Source organism: Apteryx rowi, unplaced genomic scaffold, assembly GCF_003343035.1.
Source record: "Apteryx rowi isolate R43461 unplaced genomic scaffold, aptRow1 scaffold_720, whole genome shotgun sequence".
In the NCBI taxonomy this organism is placed as follows: domain Eukaryota; kingdom Metazoa; phylum Chordata; class Aves; order Apterygiformes; family Apterygidae; genus Apteryx; species Apteryx rowi.
Genome location: NW_020451006.1, coordinates 10,985 through 32,617, shown reverse-complemented (window position 1 = coordinate 32,617; position 21,633 = coordinate 10,985). Strand labels below are relative to the sequence as shown.

At 38.4% G+C, this 21,633-nt stretch overlaps 1 protein-coding gene across 1 annotated transcript; it reads right to left on the bottom strand.

The window, feature by feature from the left end:
- Nucleotides 1-14,102: 14,102 nt before the first annotated feature.
- DAPL1 (death associated protein like 1) lies at nucleotides 14,103-20,939 on the bottom strand. Its single transcript, XM_026087566.1, has 4 exons — nucleotides 20,878-20,939; nucleotides 18,615-18,702; nucleotides 15,961-16,024; nucleotides 14,103-14,338 (listed from the first exon to the last, which is right to left on the bottom strand). The coding sequence occupies exons 1-4, from the start codon at nucleotides 20,921-20,923 to the stop codon at nucleotides 14,219-14,221; spliced, it is 318 nt and encodes a 105-aa protein (XP_025943351.1). The 5' UTR covers nucleotides 20,924-20,939; the 3' UTR covers nucleotides 14,103-14,218.
- Nucleotides 20,940-21,633: the final 694 nt, after the last annotated feature.

The window sequence follows — 21,633 nt, the reverse complement described above, 5'->3', positions numbered from 1 at the left end:
TTCTCAGACAGGTTGCAAAATGTTTCGTGTTTAGAAAAACATTCAAGCCTGCCTTACAGCCACCTCGGATGGGATGGCTCTCCGAATCAGGGGCTGACTTTAATTCAGACATATCAGTATTGCTGTTCAAAACTTTTTGAATATCTGTTCTGTAATCTTTTTCTCATGTTTTTCGACAGTTTGCTAGAATGGCAGTGATCCTAAACAGGCTGGGAATGTTGAACGCGCAGCTGGTGGCCGGGGGACCGCGCGAGCTGCGCGGCGACGCCCCATCCTCCGGCACGCCGCGCCGCGCCGCGCAAGGGGACCGCAAGCACCCAGCAACCTGCCACGCGCTGCACGGGGTCGCTCGTACCGCTTCATAGCATGGCGATCACACTTCAAATAATTCAGCTGCTTTGTATCAACAATCTGAAAATTTATCCCTGCTGACAAGATCTGCAAAGGACAAAGACAGGTGGAATATTAATGATAATGGCAGACCACCTCTTAGCGTTATCTGAACTGCTTGTTAGACTGGGCCACGAAATGCATTTAAGGCAGCGAAATTCAAAACACATTTAGCAGGCGTTTGAGAGGAACGCAGTGCCACGATACTGAAGGGGAGGTATTCCGTCCTGGAAGCAGCACTTTGAAAGGATCTGGGGCTGCAACGCATGGGCAATCCCCATGGGTGTTGCTGTAGCAAAAGAAACTAATGCATTCATTGCCTGCATAAACATAGGATTAGTAAGCATAAGCAGAGAAGTGATGTTACTCTGAACATCGCTTTGGTAAAACCAGTCCTGGAATAATGCTTCCATCTCAGCATCCGTATTTGAAAAGATGCTGAAAAATTAGGGTGCAGAAAAGAGCTGCAAAAATGAGCTGAAGGCTGAAGATAATGCCTTGCAGTAAGAGTCTTAAAATGTTTAGCTCATCAGAAGACAGCTGTGGTAACTCGATTATGATGTATAATTACAGTAATGGAAAAACAGCTAGACATTAAAGGCTTTTTAAACTTTTACAGTCCTTAACTCAGGCATTTTCTAAACTCAGAGTTTGACTTTACAGTCTGAGCACTCATTTTCTGGAGTTTTCCTGTGTATTTTCATAGATGATGTAATGAATCATTCCTGTTTGCCTAAGTTTCTTTTTTCACCAATATATTTACACTATTTAATTATATTTATTTATGCAAATTATTAATTTTCTATTTTTTCTTTATGTTTTGTGATCCCTAGAATATTTCCTCCCCTTCCCCCCCCTTTTTTTTTAATCAAAGCTTATTTCACCTGGAGATCACTAACAAAAGCATATGGCAATACTGGTAAAAATAAATACCGAATTCTTTTTATCAAAACCTGGTTATACTCATGTTTTCTTTGTCATAAAATGGAAAATTAACTTCTCCTGCATTTTTAAATAAAAAATAGACTAGTGACATTAATTAAGAACTTCTGTCATTTAAAATACAAGGTCCAGTTCTGCATCTCTTACTCCTGCTGTGTATTAGTGAAACTTTCAATAGCTGTGCAAGAGTGAATTAAAAAGGGATGTCTGAAACGGCCGTTTCCCTTGCACCATCCCACCCTTGTGTTGTCCTCAAGGCAGGGACATCTCCTGTACTCATGAAACAGCTCCTGCGCTGCCACTTTTTCAGACCAGCATATTAAGGTAAGACAAATAAGGACAGTTTACCTTAATATATTGGTTTAGAAAACTGTAGTAATAAACCAGATTAGGTCAAATTACTTTAGGATGAAAAAAATGCAGTTGCTTCACAGTTGATGAGACTTCTGGCCTGAAGGGTGGTAAAGATGGTTGAAAGCAACAACTTCAGCCATCCCTTTTTAATCTGCCATTGTGTACCTGTCAGAGCCTTTACTCAATATAAATAATTTGTGTTTGTCAGAGAAACGTATTTAAGTAATTGTTACTTAGTAATCTCTTATTTCCCAACTTCAGAATTCTACTCTGAAATCTTTTATGTTTACTTAATGCTTTAAAAATATGAAACTTAGAATTAAAAATCAATCAGATGAGCAGAATATAAATGATGCAAAGATCTCAGCATAACTCAAAGGATATGTTAAAACTGTACGTCTGAGTAGCATGATGGCATTCCAGCGGGCTTTTAATGTTCAAACTTAAGACATCTTAATTTCAAAAAAACCAGGAGAATTGTTATATCAAGAGAGGTAATTTGAAATAGTTCTGCCAGTGTAAAATCCTACTGGAAATGAGGTACAGATATTTTTACTTTGGTGCAGCTAATTGAGGTCAGTGCTACCTGTTGTAATCATGATTAGCTATATCAAAGTAACCAGTCCAGAGCATTATCTCTAGTTGTTTTTTTTTTAATTTAGACAATCATCTCAAATTAATGTGTTAAAGCTTTTTTTTTTTTTTAAATAAGTAAAGACATAGGCCTGGCAGTGACAGTTTGAATGGCATCATTATGAACATCACAGTTGATAGTTTTAGCAGAAACATTAATCCAATATGCTTTTCTCCCCCAATCACAAACAGCTGCCTTTTTCACCTCAAATGTCCAGTACTGCAACTCTTCTCCACATAAAGGCCAAACTGTTTAGCTTTCATACGCAGAATTTCTATAATACAGTTTCATATGATCAGTGAAAAGATAAATCTTCCTCACACCAAAAAAGGAAAATGTAGGGACAATACAAAATATATTTATACATAATAGTAAGGGTTTGCTGGGCAAACTATGATTTATTTTCATATTTAATTCACCATGACAAACTAATTCTGAATTTAACCGCACAACAGTTGTTATAGTGCCAGAGAATTCCATGTTGTACATACATTTCACAGAGACTCTTTCAATGTGTCTGTAAGGGGTACAGAAGAGAACCCATGTATGTGCTCAGAAACAAGTTACAGGTTCACATACAAGAAGGGCATCCTCTCAGGAATATTTAACGTGATTGACTTCTGTGGTATTAGAAGGGCAGAATATAACGGAGACAAAGCCTCTCTGGGTTCTAACAGCAGAGCTGTTTGTTATCTCGCAGTTCTTTCATTTTTGACTTCAGTAGCTTAGTAGCCGCAGGCTTGTCCCAAAACAAGGGTAGAATGCCACGTACCACTCAGCTTGGCCGGATACAGAAGAGCAGCTTTTCTTCCTTCCTATGGGGAATCATGTTAATCACGTTCTGTTCCCTCCTTGTTGCTTCTGTGATTAGGCCTATGTCTGGAAAGAAAGGAATTTTCTACCTCTCAGAGGAAGTTTTTTAGTTCTGGCAGCCTTTTATGATTTTGTTTCCATCTCTGAAATCTGAGACAAAAAACAGTGAGAGCTATGACTCTGCTGTTGTGGGATACATTCCTCGTCAGGTCTGTGGTATCTCTCTTCCTCTGCATCTAAATCCAGAAGCTTTTCAAACAGTATTATGAATGGAGTCAGCTGGACTTAGGTCCTGCTGTTCCACAGAAAAGCTCGGCATCTAGATATATTTAACTGGGGCTTGATTTCAGCACTTCCCTATTTGTGTCAGTAGAGCAATACTTTTGATCACAGCAACTGAAAAACTTTTGCTCTCATCAGTAGCTTCCTCTAGGGAAGAGTTTAGCTCACAGCTGTTTTTCTGCTTTCACTGTTCCACCCTCTGCTCCTTCCACTCGTCTGTTCGGATTATTTGTCCATTCTCCAGCCACTGAAATTCTTTGGCTCTTCTCTTTTCTTCCCACAGAGGTTATGGCTGTCCTCATAGTCTCATGTTTATCGTGCAAGCTTCTAACAGTTTTAAAGACCTGTTTTGGAAAACAGGAACCTCAGACCAAGCTGAAATATAATGGTAGCACAGTTAACACTGGGGACAAGGGAAATAAATCAGATTTCTCACTTTTCCTGCTCAGTTTCACTGTTGTTTTTGTTAGCTTGGGCCTCTCCTTTTAAGCTTCTATTCTAATGCTTGGTTTTGGAGGACTCCTTCAAATAAGATAACTTTATAACTTTTAGGAGCTTCCCTTCAATATAGCTGCTTTTATCCTGTCAGATTCAGTCTCACACAGAATAATAATTTGATAGAAAATTCTTGATTTACTGAATTGAAGAAAACAACTTGTTCTACAGCGAGTAGAATCAACAACACCTTGTATTCAATAGCTTTGTGTCTCTGTTGGATTTGCAGATGTCTAAGGTGTGAGTTCTGATTTATGTTTTTATTTTTTTCTGTAAAAATGGCATTCATAGTATTTATCCAATAGGCAATTATCTGAGTCTCATTCTGTTTTTGTTTGTGATGTTACCCTTTGCATAATGGGAGAACAGCAGAAGGTTTTTCCACCTTGGCCACCTATTTTCAGCTAATAACATTTCATTGTATTATTACCCTCAGTTAGTTTTGCTTGAAATGGGCCAACCTGTTCAAAAGGTATTCAGGAAAAGAGAGGAAGGGGAACAAGTAGGTAAGCACACAGATGCAAACACAGGGATTATATAGGCCTGTTTATGAAACCAGGCTAAAAGTTGGTTACATGGCTTAACAGGACAAAACAAGAATGAAGCTTAGTATCAAGTTACAAACAACGCCTATTTCACTACATGCACTGGATAAGCTCTTGCAATTGCTGTCCACAGCAAATCCTGCAGAGCTTCAGTTATTTCGCTGGTAACACACATCGGAACTTATCCATATTGGTGATGTTCAGTCTCCTATGATACTTCTTTGTAAAGAGCTGTCAAAGGTGTAGATGCTGCTGTATAACAGTGTTAATAGGATAAATATAAAAAATATTAATCAGTGATATCAAGTAAAATATTCTGAATGTCATCACATTTATTGCAATTGCTTCCATTAATAATTTGTTTCCTGTGCTCTTTTCTGTCTACTGTTTCCCAGCTCAGTTTCAATTCTTCCCCTTTCCTATGCTTTGCTTCCCTTCTGTCCACCTATTTCCAACCCCTTCTATTACATACTTTTTCCAAAATTTATCAGAAACTGACCTCTGTGTAAGGTGTGGTCTTGCAGACGGCACCTTGGACGGCACTCAGCATTTCTATGTGCTGTTCTGTTGTCAGTTTGCCAGGAGTATACTTCTGAGAGGCTTGGGAAGGAGGATGACAAATAACCCTTATAATTTACCATAAGAATTGCTGTTCTGAAGGGAAGGTGGATTTATTCTGTGAATGTGTACTTACACCCGGGTCCTAAAGGATTTTCTGTTTATTACTTTTTAGCCAGAATCAGCACAGCTTCATTATGGAGAAACAGAGACTGCTTAGGAAAGAAAGAAAAAGGTAGGAATTACATCTCATACCTCACTACAGAAGCTGGACTGGCAATGAACACAGAAGGCTGAATTGTAAGTCAGAGGTACAGCATTGCAAGAGTAGATCTAAATAACCCAACAGTTTTCTATTTCATCTTTATGGATCAATTGCAGATTAGCATTAATTCCTTATTTAACTTCTGCTTGACTTTTTGGTGGCTGGGTAGATTGTCTCTTTTCTGCTGCTCCAGTGAATCAGAAAAGCAGCAAGAGATGGGTAGTAAACTTTGTCTGGAATAAGAACAGTGGTGTTTTATTCAGTCCATGCAGGTGTAATGATCCATGAACACACATATATAGACATTGCTCAAAGACAGCCAACTGCATACATGCACCATGAGGAAAAAACCTAGGATACTTCTCTTCAAATACATCTATCCCAGCAGCGTACAGTCATATGAACTGAGAGGAAGTGTGTACCCTAGCGCTGAGTGACAAGAGAAACAAAACAGCTGAACCATGTATTGCAGGTCTCTAAAATATTAATGGGTAATAAAAACTCTACATTAGCTCAGAGGCAAGGCTTGTACTTTCAGAACAAGTAGAATTTGGATTCTAGCCATGCTCCTGCAGGAAATCTGCGCGTAGTCACACCTCTGAATTCCTGAAGGACCACTGGTATTTGAGATATTGATAAGGGCTACTAATTAGAAAAAAAACATATTCACTACACACACTTTGCCTCACTTTCAGTAATCAAATCAACATGGGGGAATCTTTTAAGGGACCCTATGAGAGACTGCATATTTTAAAAATTACTTGTGGTTACAGGAAATGAAAAAAGCAATACAATTTAGTGTAGGGTGAAAATCGTAGTGCACCTTATGTAACCTCCTGTTTGAAATTCATGAACGCATGTGACAAATCCCTACATCTATGAGAACTCCTGTTCATTTTGAATTTCTCATAGAGCCCTGTTTTAACTTCCACAGCTCTAAAGGCAATTACTGAAAAAGAGTGAGCTGTTATTCATTTCCTGTGTACAAAAATATCAAGATGTTAAAAGGTTTGAATTAATGGTCTGAAATATTTAAAGATCTGAACTAGAGAATCCTTTGCATGATACAGATGTGTCTTTACTGTTCAAGCAGTAAGTGATGATGTGGCTACCCAGACTGCTAGTGGACTAGTAAGCATGCCAAAATTTCCTTTTAGGTATATGTAAACACTTTGAAATAAGTGAAAACTGACTTTTTACTTACCTGAAAGATTTGGTCTGATGATTAAGACATTTCATCTCCTTACGACTTTCTGGCTGTCTCTCTGCTCCTGCTATGACAATTCATCTACTGGCAGTCAAGTATTCCCATTTCTTTAAGGAGTCACCTGAAGAAAAAAAAACAACAATATGACGACAGAATATAAAGGCGGAAGCAAAATTGCTGCAAAAGAAGGCAATAACAACCAGATGCTAGTAACATGTCTTAGAGACCAATTTGAGACAAGTTAGAATTTCTTCTTTGCCCTTTAGGCTCTCTCTCTTTTCTCTCATTCGTGTCTTCCCTGTACAAAATAGCTAGTTGATGTAGACCGGTGCAGAGGGCAGGATTTTTTTGTATTATTTTGTTTTTTATTTAGTGTATTTATTTAGCATAGAGCACCAGTTCAGAAAAAGCACTGTTGAAGATGGAAGTTTATCAAAGATTGCTCTATATAAAGTATTTGCTCCAACCGGTAATAAGATCATAGAATTAGGGACACAAATGTTTTATATTTGAAGAAATTCTAATAGTATTTGTCTGGAAATCAATCCCTAAGTGGAAAATACTGAATGAAGCATCCAATGAAAACAGTCAATAAAATAAGGAGAGTTGTGCTTATGGCTGGTAATTTGTGCAATTTCACTAGTATAGTTTTTCCCTGTACTTCTGTGGCAATAGGTCAGACATACAGTGTTATAATGTACTAATTTAAGGTTTCTGAAGATTCTGTTGAGAAAGACTGTCTCAGAGAGATCCAATGGATTTTTTTTGTTTGGAAACAGATGATAATCTGTTCTTATAGTTTTTAGAGCTTAGTTTTGAAAAGATCAATGCTACTGAGGTCCTTCTCAGGGGCATTTTTTTTTCCTCTCTCCATCAAGCTGGAAACAAAGCATAGTGAAAACAGTGTTCTTTCAAATTTTTGTTACAAATATTATGAACTGTTCTTTACAAGGAGAATTTGTTTTTAATCAGGTAATGAGCCATAATGGCAAGAGAACACTTTCTGCCTCACTGGCAGTATTTGAAGGCACAATACATCCACCAGGCTACTGAAAGGTTTTATGAGAGCTGGGGAAAGTGCCAAAGGTCAGTTGTCCTTGTTGATCCTTCTGAGAGTAAAAGTAGGCTTAGTTAAAGTTCATTATCATACTACCATCCATAGTAGTCCCTACTAGCTGTGAGCTTAATGTTTATCGATTTGTGAAGTGTGAGCTTGTTTGTACAGGACAGTATATGCGTTCCAGTTTTGCTAGCCAAGTTTCTAAATTCCTTACAGTCAAGGCCTGCAGCTTGCAGACCCTGCTCCACTTTTTCTTTTCTTACTAAAAAAAGGCATCTTGAACAAAGCTCTCCTTCAATTAAGTTCCTGAATGAAGTCATAGTTGTACATATATCATGACAAATATATCTATAGCAGTTTAAAACACCTTTGCTTATTTATCTTTTGCGGATTTAATTCAGTTAAGAAATCATTACAGCTCAAGATAGCAAGGCCAGTTTTAGGCTGCAACTAAAGGGCTAAGGGCTAGAGTTTTCAACATAACTGGAGAGCTCCCTGTAGTACTTTAAATTACTATCTTTCAGAAAACTCAAAAAACTACTAAACAGAAGGGTTCAAATGCATACACACCATCACGGAGAGTTTAAACAATTACATACCTACTTCATCTCTGACTGGCATCTCTGAACACCTCCAAGTGAAACAAAATCATCTCATTCTGAATTTGGCTTTTTGACTTGTTTTACTTTTTACGGCTGAAATCCATAGAATACAGCAAGTTGAAAGTTTTTTTTTTAGTTTCAGCTGCTTTTTAATAGATATTCTAGCTTCGGATTGTTTTGAACATTTCTTGACAGTAACATACAGAGAAGAAATATTTCATGCTTGTGTAGCTTAAAGATAGCTCAGAGTTTGGTCCAACTCTTTATCTTTGAAAAAAGATACCAAATATGGAAAACAAACTAGAAGGAATTTCAGAAAGTTATGAGCAGTGGAAGTGGAAGATTGGAATTAAAAATTAAAGTCATTCTTAATTTTAGTGCCTGTTCTATTTCAGTATGCAGTAAACGTATATTGTGCAACTAAAATGATATTAAAAAAATCAAATTTATTATAATAGTTTAGAAAAAGTCTTAATTGTTCTTTCATATAAAAATAACTACTGAAGTAATCACCATAAGTAAGCCTAAAATACAAAAGAAAAGCATTGGGTATAAATGATGTCAGCTTCAGAAGTTTCATGCCTTTTTGCATAACTGTTGAATATGAAATGCTGTATCCAACTTTTCAACATTGCCTGGTTAACGGAGCAATAAATTGGTTCTGAAATTTCCATGTTTAGAAACATAAGATGAAAGCATATACAAAACCAGCAAATCTTGATTATCTATAGAAGGCAGTCTAATACCAGTATCGCATGCATTTTCCTGTATTCCTTGTCTTATGTTTCATTTGTAATTGGTTACAGCTACGAACATAGAGAATGTAGGAAGGGTATGGAATCATATACCACTTTTTGTTACCAATAAATTACACCCTTTGTATTTTTACAGCTTCTAGGAAGTCATGTCCTCTGTGAAAAGCCAAATGATACGTTCAGAAATTAATCTATTACTTTTCTTTGAAACTATTTCAACAAACTTCGTGAAAATTAAGATGTACCTACCTCACTGTGAGGAAAATAGCTGTTTTCAGAGGCTAGCTCAGCTGGCAGAAGCTGATGCAGATGGACTGTAAGCATACAGCAACCTCTCGTGGCAAAAATGGTATATGCATAATAATTAACAGCTATTGAAATTTCTATAAGTTCTGCTTGATATATGAATCATAAACCCCTATAACATTCTCTGAAGTCTCAGCAAACAAGAAGAGCTGGAAAATAGGAAATACTTGGACTTCATAATTCTAATAGTTCTTCTCTTCAACCCCCAAAATGAACTAAAATTGGAAATCTTAAAAATGAAGTGCCAGATTGAAATTTCTGTTAATAATAAAGTTATCTGATTTTTTTCCACTAAAATCCATCAGGAGTGGAAGGAGCCAGCAGTCTATGTCCAGTTTTGACATGAATAATAAATATACTCACTAGCATGTTGAATCACTGCTGTCTGAATGGTTTTGCTGAATAAAGGGAAAACTATGACTGGTGAAAATGGAAGCCAAAGTTCCTTTACAGTTTACAGTAGCTGCACAAGACTGAAAACTGATGCCAGGTACGTGCCTGCTCCAGTAACATATTCTGCAGAACACTGGCATAGCAGCAGCCTACTGAGAGTAGGGAAGACAAGAACTAGTCAGACAAAGTTTTAGGCCTTGAAATTCAAATAGCATAAAAGCAGAACCAATGGAACTCTGTGTGTCTGCAAAGAATCCCATCATGCTTACCTTCCATCAAGAAGATTTAACTCACAAGTCATCCAAAAGTATGAAGTGAACTGTCCTCCAGCTAAACTGATCAGCTGCAAGTATCTGTCCTGCTCACAGTGAAGAAGAGAGGATGGTCTACCAGATGCAGAGAGGAAACATGAGCAATGGCAGCATGTTGAAATGATGGACACCAAGGACAGTGAGATTGTCAAAACAAAGGGTCACTTTACTGTGAACCTTTTATGGGTGTTATGTACAAGAGGAACAGTCACAATGCAAGCCTTGCAGAAGACACTGGGATTAGAACAAAGAATTTTAACATTCCAGAAGCACACTCCTCTACCATTAAATCTAAAGACGAACTCAGTAAATGCTCTGGCTTTTGTGTTACCAGTTATCGGAATGTTTGAGTTTTGTACACGAGGGAGGGGTCACTGGATTTGGGATGATTTGCAAATCTGGGCATACCGCTTAGAGGGGACAGCTTGCACGAATACAGCCTGGAAGGGATAGAGTCTTTAAAACAACACTTAATATTTTTTCTAAGTCTTTCGTTACAGTTCCCTTTTATTGTAACTTCACAGATTAGCCATGTGTAATTTTTTTTGCCATTTCATCTGCTGCATTCCTTCACACAAGAGCCAGAAATCACTCACTCTCAATTCAGACTGCAGTAAGTTTGTGCATTTAATAACACATACTATATTTCATTCCAGACCATCCAAAGCTACTCACCACCAAATTCCAAAATAGCTGTCAAGCACCACCCAAACTGGGAGTGTCAAATGCTCAAAGGTAGACACTTCCTTGCCCAAGAGGAAATTCATCTCTGCACAGAACTCCAGCAAAACATAGATGCTTAAGGCCTTCAAACAAAATGTAAGTGGGATATTATCAAATTTACCAGAGGGCTGAAGGCCTGCTAACCTATGAACATTTACTGAAATCTCTTTTCATTGCCACTTTGCTTCAGTCTTTCTTATCTCTGTAAGGTGTTTCGAGGTCTACAGATGATAACTGCATTCTTGTTGAATGCCTGCATCATTTACAATAACTCACAAGAAGTCTGAAAACATGCTTCCTGCAAAGTTTTCCAGAAAAAAACCTGTATTTGTTCCCTATGTTTTGAATTCAGCTGTGGTCCATATTTTAACAATGAAAGCAAAGTGATAAGACTAGAATTAAATAAAACAAACTACCTGTAACAAAAGAAAAAAAAACAAGAATACCTCCAAAGTGATGCATCATAGTATCACAATCACAAAGACTGTGCAAACACAGACTAGAAGGACACACAGAATGGAAGGCATAAACATGATGAAAAATAGTCAAATCTAGTATTTAAAAGTTCAAAATATAATTTGTTTGCTATTTAGTTCTTGTTATTAACAATACTGTTATAAGCAGGACACTCATCATAGTTTAGATACCTAAATAAAAATAAATAAATGAGACAAAGTACTGCACCTGACAATGCACCTGTCAAGATAAAACGGGTGAGTAAGACATTGACTTTGTTGAAAATGGAGTGTTCTTAGTTACAGACTGTTTTTAATTGTAAGATATATTTCAGTAGAGTTTACTTTGCTCTCTATACATTTTCAGATTCTCTTCAAAGACTTCAGTAAGTGCTATTGACATACAAAGCAAATATTGAAATGCTGCTTGTAATAATGCCACAGGGGACAACATCCTACAGAAGCAGTAAATGAAATAGATCTGTTGCCAAGATTTCTTGCTCTGCAGGATGTGTATCACAGTAGAAGGGGTGACTGCATCTGCTCTACATTTAGCACAACTGATCAACTAAGCTTGATAAACTTAGGCCTCTATCCTGGCTTCTTGTTGTCCTTTTTCTACCTGAAAATTTTATGCAGGTAGAATAAGGAAGCCATTTTACATTAAAGTGTTTTTTTCTGTTAGGCTGGTCAGAACTACCATTACCTCACTCCAGATGTGCTCCGTACATATGCGGATCCTAGGCACTGCTGCAACACACATGTGAATTCATTTTTCCAGGAAGACTGATGCTTCTTAGAAGACCCTTAGAAGCATATACTATTCTCAGAAGCATATTACTTCTTTCAGGGAAAGTAATGTGCTTAAGAGCTCTCAGAACCAGGCCTGATAATTTTCCATTAACCATTTTTTTCTTCAGAAACAAAAAGGATAAAGTTCATAATTTTAAGGATTTTCACTGACATTGATTCTGTAGGGAGCATGTATTAGCCATTGTCACTGAGTTCACTGTGCTATTGTTGGCCTCAATAGCATTAATAAAATCACTTCACACATGATGGGCAGCTTTAACTCAAGTCATACGTTTAGGCTAGGGAGCAGTCAATCAGACTAGAGAGTGAAAAAGTGTACTGTATCTTACAGGAAGGCAGAACTAGTGGCTGTCCAAATTCCACACCTATAACTGAAATATCCATAAAGTACATTCCAGTTGTCCAGGATAACAAGTAGCTATCAGTCAGCTAAAGAACATGAGGAAAAAAAACAACCAAAGCCTTACTTACAGGAACAGCAGTTACTTTATATTTTCCTACTTTTTCAAGGTGTAAGAAAATTAATTTATTTTACGTACTATTAATCACCACCTTCTGTGATCATAATTTAATCTTTGATCATCATATAAAGTTATTTACATTTTACAGATGGATAAAAGGAAGCAGACATTCATGTTAAGTGGTTACACTAATTCTGGGTAACCCATTTCCCTCTATTTAATCCCTCTATTTAAGAGTTAGTGCTTTATATGTTTGTAATAAGTGTAATGAATTTCCATTGTAGTCATGTGGAAAGCATGCTATAAAAAGACGACTAACTGACAATACAAACCTATTCCTGAGCATCTTCTTTTTCATATTGAATAAGAGTGTATTTGAGGGGCTTGACTTAAATTTTAGTGGCATATTCTCCTGCAATCACTACCCACCCCCACACAAAGAGGAAGCTGTTACAGGGAGCCAAAATGGTTCCCAGCAGAATTAAAATCAGAGCAAGAAGTCAGCTGAGCTCACCAGCCAACTAACAGCAGTTCTGCACCACACAGGACTTTGACTATTTTTATTGTCTTATGCCGATGGCACAAGCAGGCAAGGCTCGAGGATACTTCCAGTACTTGCATTTACAGTTGCTCCTCCCCATCATTAAGCTTGACCCCTCAGACCTTACGTCCTCCAGTCTGCACTCAATCTAGTCACTGTTCAGCCTCATCTCCCATTCTATCTTCTCAACCTTAAACTTTGTATTTAAATCACTGTGTTACCTGCAAAATCACTGTGTTCCCAGCACCTAGACACCTTCATATCTTCCCTCTCATCCCAGAAATTCAAGTCCGTCACATACTTCCTTTACTCTCCCTCCCCCAGCCCCAAACAGGTTAACATAAACAGACTGTTTTCACTTGCTTCTTCTTAATTCCTCTGCTAGGACTCAGACAGTAAGAACAAACAAAAGATGACCTTCTTGCTCTTAGCTCGTGAGCCACTTTACTTCGAGGAAAAAGTGCTTAAAAAAGCTTGCTCTTGTATCCCTGGAATCAAATATACTCAGCATCAACACGTTATCAGAGAATTTAGCTGCCAAACTTAATTTTCTACTAATCCGTATTAGTGAGGGCTTTAAAAGCTCCTAACCTGGCCAAATTTTTATGAATTACCCCTGTCAAACATCAGTTTCAACCACCACCTTCTCTTCCCCCTCACCCTAGAGGGGGTCCATGCTCCAGCACATGAGGAGCTGGACTTTTACAGAAACAAATGCAAGAAAAATGAATTTTCCACTGCATGGAAATCTTTTCCAGGATTTTCTGAGGTTTCCTGATTACGCATTCAGCCAAAGGCAGACATTCAGCATGGAACACTTCAGCCCTTATCATTAAAAATACAAAAAGGGACAAACAAGAGAAACCGAGGTCAAAATGTTAGGCAGTCTTGAATTTAATAGGCATTTGAGAGCATTCACTATTAGCATAGCTAATCTCTCAGGGAACATGCCTTTTAGTTGTGACCTGTTCTCTTAGGATCAGGTTCACTTTTGCTTTGCTATCATAAAAATCAAACAACTACTGAAAAGAGAAGGCTGGGAGTTTAGGGGCAGCTGTTAGACCTCTTGGCATTGAATAATTATTGAACACTGAAACTGGATTAGACAAAGGCCATATGATAGTTTAATAAAACCCAAGTACATTTAGTAACTCTCCTTATAAAATATTTATTGTGAGTAACAGAAATACAGTCAGACTCAAGGCAGTCAAACTATTTCCACAGCTTTTGGTTCTTTTACCACAGTGTACTACTAAGTGTTATTTAGAATAGAAACTCACTTTCAAATAAACAAGAGTATTTTAATGTATATCTTAACATTTCCGTGGCTGTTGAATAATATAAATTCTTTTAGGCAGCATGAACTTCTCCAAGGCAGGCTGTGGCTTTTGGTGAGACACTTGTAATGCTGCTGCAGGAATTTTGTGATGGATCTGTAACATTAAGGGGCAGGGGGAGGGAAGTCATGACAGAATACAACTTTTCTGCTATTTTTTTCCTAAATTCCATCACAGATGGAATGAACATGAACAAAGTAGTTAAAAAAGGTAATAAAAGCTAACTGCAAAAAAAGTTGAAGGGATCAATACATAAAACTCACGGTAACTCTGTACATCTAATTATTATTTGTGGTTTCAAAGTGATGTTAGTCTGACAACCAGATAATGTTTGTTCAGTGAACTATTGATTTTTCTCCATTATTAGTTTCACAGAATAGGCCATGAAAGTAAGCAGAGCAAATAAGCAGTATCCTACAGAGTTAACAGTAAGTTGCTGGGGTCTTTTTTCCTTTTTTACTTTCCCAGATTCAAATTTCCATCATGGTAATCATTATGGTATCTAATTATCACTTTCTAAACTACTGAGGAAGCTTTATGCATGAGATTGTGGAAGGGAAGGATAAGGGAAAGGTAGGTCAGAACAGAGGAGCTAGGAAGAAGTGGAAGAAAAACAGGATGAGTTGCATCTACTCTCCTTAGCAAACAAGTCTAAGCCAAATGTCAAGATCTGCATAGTAAGACTTTGATCCTGTCTGTTAATGAGAGGCTGCTGTTGAAAGGGCGTGACTGATAGTTTATTAAGCTCTATGGAACTCTTGCATGCTTTGGAATCTAAAGACTGTAAGTGTACAACAAAACATAGGTGAAAATTGTCAGGTCTTCAGATTAACATGCAAATCAGATTAACATGCAAATCAAAAAGCTGCTTGTAAAAATCAGCTCTTGCAAGTGTGTAAATATAAGACTGTATCAACAGCCTAGCAAGAGACTGTGGACAGAAGCTGTAAGCAGAATGATGACCAGAAGAATTCATCAACAGCTTTGTGCCATAAAATTTTAAATCATCTTGTAGTGTTTCCAAGAGAGAAGTCAAGAAGACAGCATTAACTACCTAAATCTAATCTCAGGCCTCAGGTGAAATAACTGCATACGATATGCAGCAATAGTGGAATATGCTGTGCCTGCTGTCTCAGGGATCACTTACAGCAGTTTGACTGCAGGTTGCCATCCTGGTATCCACTTGCTGTGTCTCAGCAACCCTATCCACTACCTGCAAGAAGCTATGTCCTTGCTTCTCTAAGTTGGAGACATAGAGAAATAAAACTATGTCCATCATTAAGTAAAGAACTGAAAAACATGTTTTGTTCTGGGTTGTAATCCCAGCTCTGCCACAAACTTACTGTGTCACTGATAATGTTTTCCTGACATTTTTAGAAGTCTGAAATCAACATACCAGTTTAAAAAAAGCACACACCTTAATATCTTACTGTACTTTTCTGTAGCAGGTATAATTACTCTGTGGCTACTTATTTAAGGTTAAATAGGAGTGGAATCAAACAAAGCAGAATAAGGAAGGCATGCTAGTTACATTTTAGCCCTGTAGCACTTTAACCACACAACCTCTGAAGAAAAAGGTCATCTCAGGAATGTTTAATGGTAGATCACAAACCTACAGATGTCAGATGACAGCAGTTTAAAGAAAATTCACTTTTTGATTTGTTATGTTTAGGAGAGACTCTGACAAACATGTATCTTGTTCTGCTAGATATACTTACTTTTTCTAGTGCATCTGCCAGCAAGACACCCACGTTCTGAATTTTTGGAACTCTGACAACAGAACTGCAAAGTAAAAGAAAAAAAAAATCTTATTTAGCATTTCCACCCCCCCAAAAAAATGTTTTTTTCATTTTCTAGACTTTTTAATGCAAAACAATCTGTAATGGAAACTTAAGTTTGGGAGCTATATTCCTTAATCACATTAAAGATTATCTGATGTCAGAAGAAAGGTATACTGTTATCAAAAGTAAATAATTTAAGCAATTTAAATCTCAGTGGGGAAAAAAAAGTAGGAATCAGAACAAGGTCACTTGGACCACTTCAGCTATCTCATCTAATACAAGCTTTTTAATGGTTCTTTAGTTACTTGGGTACCTCAGAAGGTCCATGGTATAGATGTCTCCTTTCTTATGGGTAAAACATACCTTAACCATTAAAGGTCCCTAAATACCTCGCAGTAGGGGGAATAACTCACAGCCTTCAGGGTAATTTTAAGAGATGCTATGAGACAGGGTTCGAGAGCTGTTCCCAGTTTGGACAGGCCTCTTCAGCAAGCCCAGAGCAAGCTGTCATGAGGACAACACAAACACTGCCTGAAGTTCTTCTTAGCAATATGAGACAATATTTTATCTGGTCCTGCATCAGTGTATCATTACACATAAAACCTGGATTTCTAGTGTAAGTGCTACTGGCTCTTGGCTAAGGCTATGAGGTGGTTTTTTTTTTTTTTTTTTTTTTTTTTTTTTTTAAGATCTGTTCCTACATGAGGATTATATTTCTCCAAGCTAGGTGCCAAAGCAGTTACTTTCCAAGCTTTGGATTTTAAGGTGAAAAACATAGAACCTCGAGTTTGGCCTAAAAGCTTTATGTATTTTGGATGGGAAGGTCAAGTGATCCTAACAAAACAAAGCTTAAAAAAAAAAAAAAATGCTGAGCAGAAAGCTACCAAACACTAACAGAAAGTGCTGCACAGAATTTAGGTTTGCTACAAGCCTGGGCTCCTGGATTGGGACTGCAGAAAAGGCAACTCCAACCAGACAGAAGTCAGAGCCCACTCCCAAGGGTAAAATATCCACTTACAAATACTCCTCAAGAGTAAGATGACAAACTCAATTTTAAAACAATGTGTTGCCTACCCATACCTAATAAAGTAATGTTTAAACTGTCTCCAAGGAAACCAGAACGAGGACAGCCTAGAATTCATTCTTAAGGGATTTAAACCCACATCTCCCACTTTCAAGAGAGAGTCTACAAAATCAGACTGTGGGCTCCTGTTGGGGCTGGGCCACTGTGCAGCAAAAACACTCAAATTTTAGAGGGCTAGGAAAAGAGTAAGCAGGCACTATGTGCCAGAGCACTCGCTAAAAGGGGGATTTCCAAGTTCTGCTCTCAACTTCCCTAAAAGTTTACATACCTATTTCGAACACTGATGTAAGAGATAAAGGTATTAAATGCGCACCAGCTATAAATACCAAGGGGATGGAATTTTAGGTCCCCTCTCCAAGTTCAGCACCCTAACTGTAACATTTCATCTTCCCCCCATGAATCTTGAGCCTCTTCTGTGAAGTGGCTCAGCTTCAACAGGAAGTATCTAGCTCACTGGTGAAAGCAAGTGGTATAGTAAGAAAAGCACCGTTTTTAGCTGACAAGGGGTTAACACTCAGGTCTTCCATTTCCTGGCAAATATCCTAACCATTATAATGGAGAGGACATGTACACCACTTTCTTGCAAAGTGAGGTAAGGGCTACCAGGACACAGCAGATGTGTTCCAAGCGCAATCGCTGGATCAGGCTCCTTCAAACACCTCAGTGTCACTGTGAACCACACTGTGATTATGGAGGAAGCTAGGTATCTAAATAGTTCTACAGTTCTGGATATGCCCCAAAAGAATTGCAGGAAACTAAGGTAAGGACCTTTTAGTCAAACAAGAAGATACCTGGTGAGGTAAGGTGCTTCCAAATTGAGTGGCCACAGAGAAATTTTAAAATTGCAATTGAAACAAAAACCTGAGTGTCTAAATCCGATTTAGACACTATGTTCCCCTTTGGATTTGGACTCTAATCCAATTTCAGGAACATCACAAGTCATTAAAGTTTTACCCTCTTACCCCTATATTGGTCAAGTTAAGTTTTTGTTAAATTAAGTGATGTTTAACAAAAGCGCATATATTTTTAGAAAGGATTTTGGACCTGGTTTGGAAAGGCCATAAGAGAAACTATTTGTTTTGATCAACTACTTGAACAATCACTGCTACCTCATTCAGAAGTAAAAGCATGATTTCATTTTGGGGTAAAATAGCCTGAGTAACCTTAGGAAGTGGGAGTCAGAAAAAGATAATTAGAGGAGGAAACAGCCAAACTGAGATTGAGAAGTGATACAGAATGCTAAAGAGCACCTCTTTTATGTATATGGAGAGAGAGAAAAGATTCAGCCCTTGTCTCACATTGCCAGGCATTTTCCTCAGGTTTTGAGGAACTTTTTTCTTTTTGAGCAGCAGACTACCTCAAAGTTGCCTTTTATTTATAAATTGCACAAGTTAATTTAGCAATTAAACTTTTCAAAATTGAAGAGTTGTCTTTCCCTCCCCCCCAACCCCCAGCCCAATATCTGTAAACTTTAACTATGGGAGAACATAGCCCTACAGTGCAATACCTTGCGTTCTCTTTTCCTGAAGTCTTAGCATTTTTCCCAGCAAATCCATTTTCTTGCTTTTTAGACACTCTCATACCTCCAGCTTTCACTGCAAGAAGAAAACACAATTTATTTAAAACATCTGCAGAATTACATACTAAACACTTGGAGAAGGTGATAAAATAAAAAACCTTCCCAAGAAAATACTTATACCCCAGATAATTGTTAAGTTAAATACTGGAAGATAATTTCCTGTTAACGCTATTTATATTTCACTTTTAAACACACAGCTATACAGAAAAAGTGAGCCAAAGAGATCCACCAAAGACTTTAAACTTCTGTGTCATGGTACACCCAGATCAACTCCCAAATACCATAATCCAAAAGTCATTAGATCTTTAGTCCCTGGAAACTATATTAATTCTTAATACCTTAAGTTAATAAGCATTCTTCTCCCAAAAATCTCAGATGTAATAGATTCAACTTCAAATAAAAAACAAAACAAAACCCACAACTCTAAACATTTTCAGTTTTCAAATTGAACATGACTAGCAGAAATAAATGTTTCATGATTTGCTCAAGGTATTCTAGAATAAAGCTAATAATGCAGACAAGAACAAGCTGCATACTTATCTTGCACTTATGTTCTAACAAGTTTAATTATATTTTATTTAAATGTCTGCCAATCACAAAAGTGATTAGCACTAATTAAGCTACAGATGACCTAATAATAACAATTTGAGTTTTGAGAAGTGGCAGAAAAATCAATTCTGAAAAAAGAACATGTAAAGTTATTTCAGATAATTGTCAAAAAAAACCCCTTCTTCCTGCTCACAAGGGTAAAATAAGTTTTTCAACTGCCAGAGTAAGAAAGTACAAACTCTATACAGTTCTGATTATTTTCAACTAGTAGCTTCATTTTACAGCAAGGTTCCTTTTCTTTTTGTGAATAATCAAGACTACAGTTTTCAAACTCAAATTTGGGTGAATGCAAAGAAGCAGCACAAGGAATAAACACTGAGAAGTACTGCAGAATTCTATCAGCTAAACAGCATGCGAAACAGCTCTGCCAGCATATTTGGGTTTTTTTTGGGAGTAGATATAAGAAACACTCATTTTCCATCAACCCCGAGTACCCACCTTGTAATTCCAGATTGCAGATTTAATTAATTTAATTAATTAAACAAGAATTCTCCTTAGACATGTCCAAAGTGGGCTTACAGTGCTGAAGTTTGTGACACATAGGCTTTGCTTTTCTTTTTAATATCCAGTTAATTATACTGCTGTATAAGCAAATGAGTCATATAGTAGTCTTACAGCTGCAAATACATGCTAGATGGCTAGACTGAATAAACACTCTTTTGGCAGTCTAACTGCAAAATGAAAAGTCTCCTCTGAAATGGAAGTGTAAACCATTTTCAATAATCTGTTAATGAAGAGCACCAAGAATCTAAAGGCCTTCAGCTCCCAAGCTGTGAAACACCCCTCCTCCTTTTCATAAATTGGAGTTAACATAGGAGGCATCTTTAAACAAGTATGATAAGAAAATTCTCCCAGAATTTGAATTAGAGTAAAAAGATTCAAGAATTTTGCAACTGAGATAGTTCCAAGATCCCAGATGTGCTGTTGCCCCACTCCAATAAATTGTCAGAAGTGTTTTGATTGTGAAACAAACGAACAACAACAAAAAAAAACTCATCAAATCTTTCCTTAGACTAGTCCTAATGAAGACAACTTTCAAACACATGCAAAAATTAACACTTGAACAAAGTTTCTTGATTCAAACAAAAGATTTTTTAAAAGTTGGGATATTTCAAGGTCTTGTTGATATCAATTTCCCTCTACAACAGGCTCATCCAGAACCAGTGTAAGTTACCCCAAACAGCTTGTTAAGCATTTAAAATTTACTGCCTTTTAGGAACGAATCAAACCCCAAATGAGAACCCAACTACCATTTTGGAAGTGGATAAAAACTACGTGCATGACTTGGCTCAGCACACATTCGCAGAATACGGGATTTGTAAATACAAGTGGTTTCGATAGTTTTAACTTAGCCAAGTGAAGAGATCCAAACACGCAGGCCAAACGACACGTTGCTAACACTGTGAAGCTTTATGAAAAGCACAACAAACAGAAAAAGTGACACCCAGAACTGGAAAAGATGCTTAAACATTAAGTGGCACATCAGGAATCTCGTCTGCTACAACAAGCCCTCCAGAGAAAGAGATATTTATGCCAATTAGGAAAAAAACGCGGGATTTTAAAATTCAGTCTTTTCACTGACTTGAAAACAGTTGCTGGCAGCAGCTATCAAACCTGCCCGTACGCATCCACGGCGGCGGAAGAGCGAGAGCGGGACGCTGCTGGCACCCAGCGGAGAAGAGCCGCTTCGGGGTTTGTTTCTCAAGGCGACCGGGAGAGCTCTTAGAAGGCTTTAATACCGACTTCAATTTTCAGGTTTTTGTAAGTGTCCTGTAAGCCCTGTAATCTAAAACGAGGGAGTTCAGAGCTAAGTACCAAAATCTATTAAAATTACCACAGCTTTTCGAAGAAAGACCCCCCCCCCCCAAAACCAACCAACTAACCAACCAACCCACCGCCCCGAGCAGGCAGCAGCTCCAGCCCTGCCGCCGCGGCCCGACGCGCGGAGCTCACCGCACCCCGGGGCGGGTGGGGGCGGCCGCGCCGGGCGGCGAGGAGCAAGGCCGGAGCACGGAGAGGCTGCTCCGTCAGAGCAGCGAGGCCCGTTTCTCTCCCCGGCGCTGCCCACAGCAGCGCAACCTCCTGCCGCCCCGCTCGGCGAGCTCGCGGTCACGCCGCTGCCGGCATTAACCCCGCGGAGCGGCGGCGGCGCCCCGCACCGAGACGGGCGGCCACCGAGAACCGCGGCAGAGGCTGAGGGGAGCCGCCGCCTCAGAGGGCGCCGCCCGCCCGCTCTGAGGGGAGCCGCCACCTCAGGGGGCGCCGCCCGCCCGCTCGCGCTGAGGGGAGCCGCCGCCTCAGGGGGGAGCCGCCACCTCAGGGGGCGCCGCCCGCCCGC

What these genes read in the sequence shown, in the direction of transcription:
- DAPL1 (XM_026087566.1), bottom strand. Translation starts at nt 20,923, where the DNA reads ATGCGTACGGGCAGGTTTGATAGCTGCTGCCAGCAACTGTTTTCAA. An exon ending in CTGCCAGCAACTGTTTTCAA is followed by an intron (nt 18,703 to 20,877) that starts GTCAGTGAAAAG and finishes TTCTTCTTGCAG; the next exon opens with TGAAAGCTGGAGGTATGAGA. An exon ending in TCAGGAAAAGAGAACGCAAG is followed by an intron (nt 16,025 to 18,614) that starts GTATTGCACTGT and finishes TTTACTTTGCAG; the next exon opens with TTCTGTTGTCAGAGTTCCAA.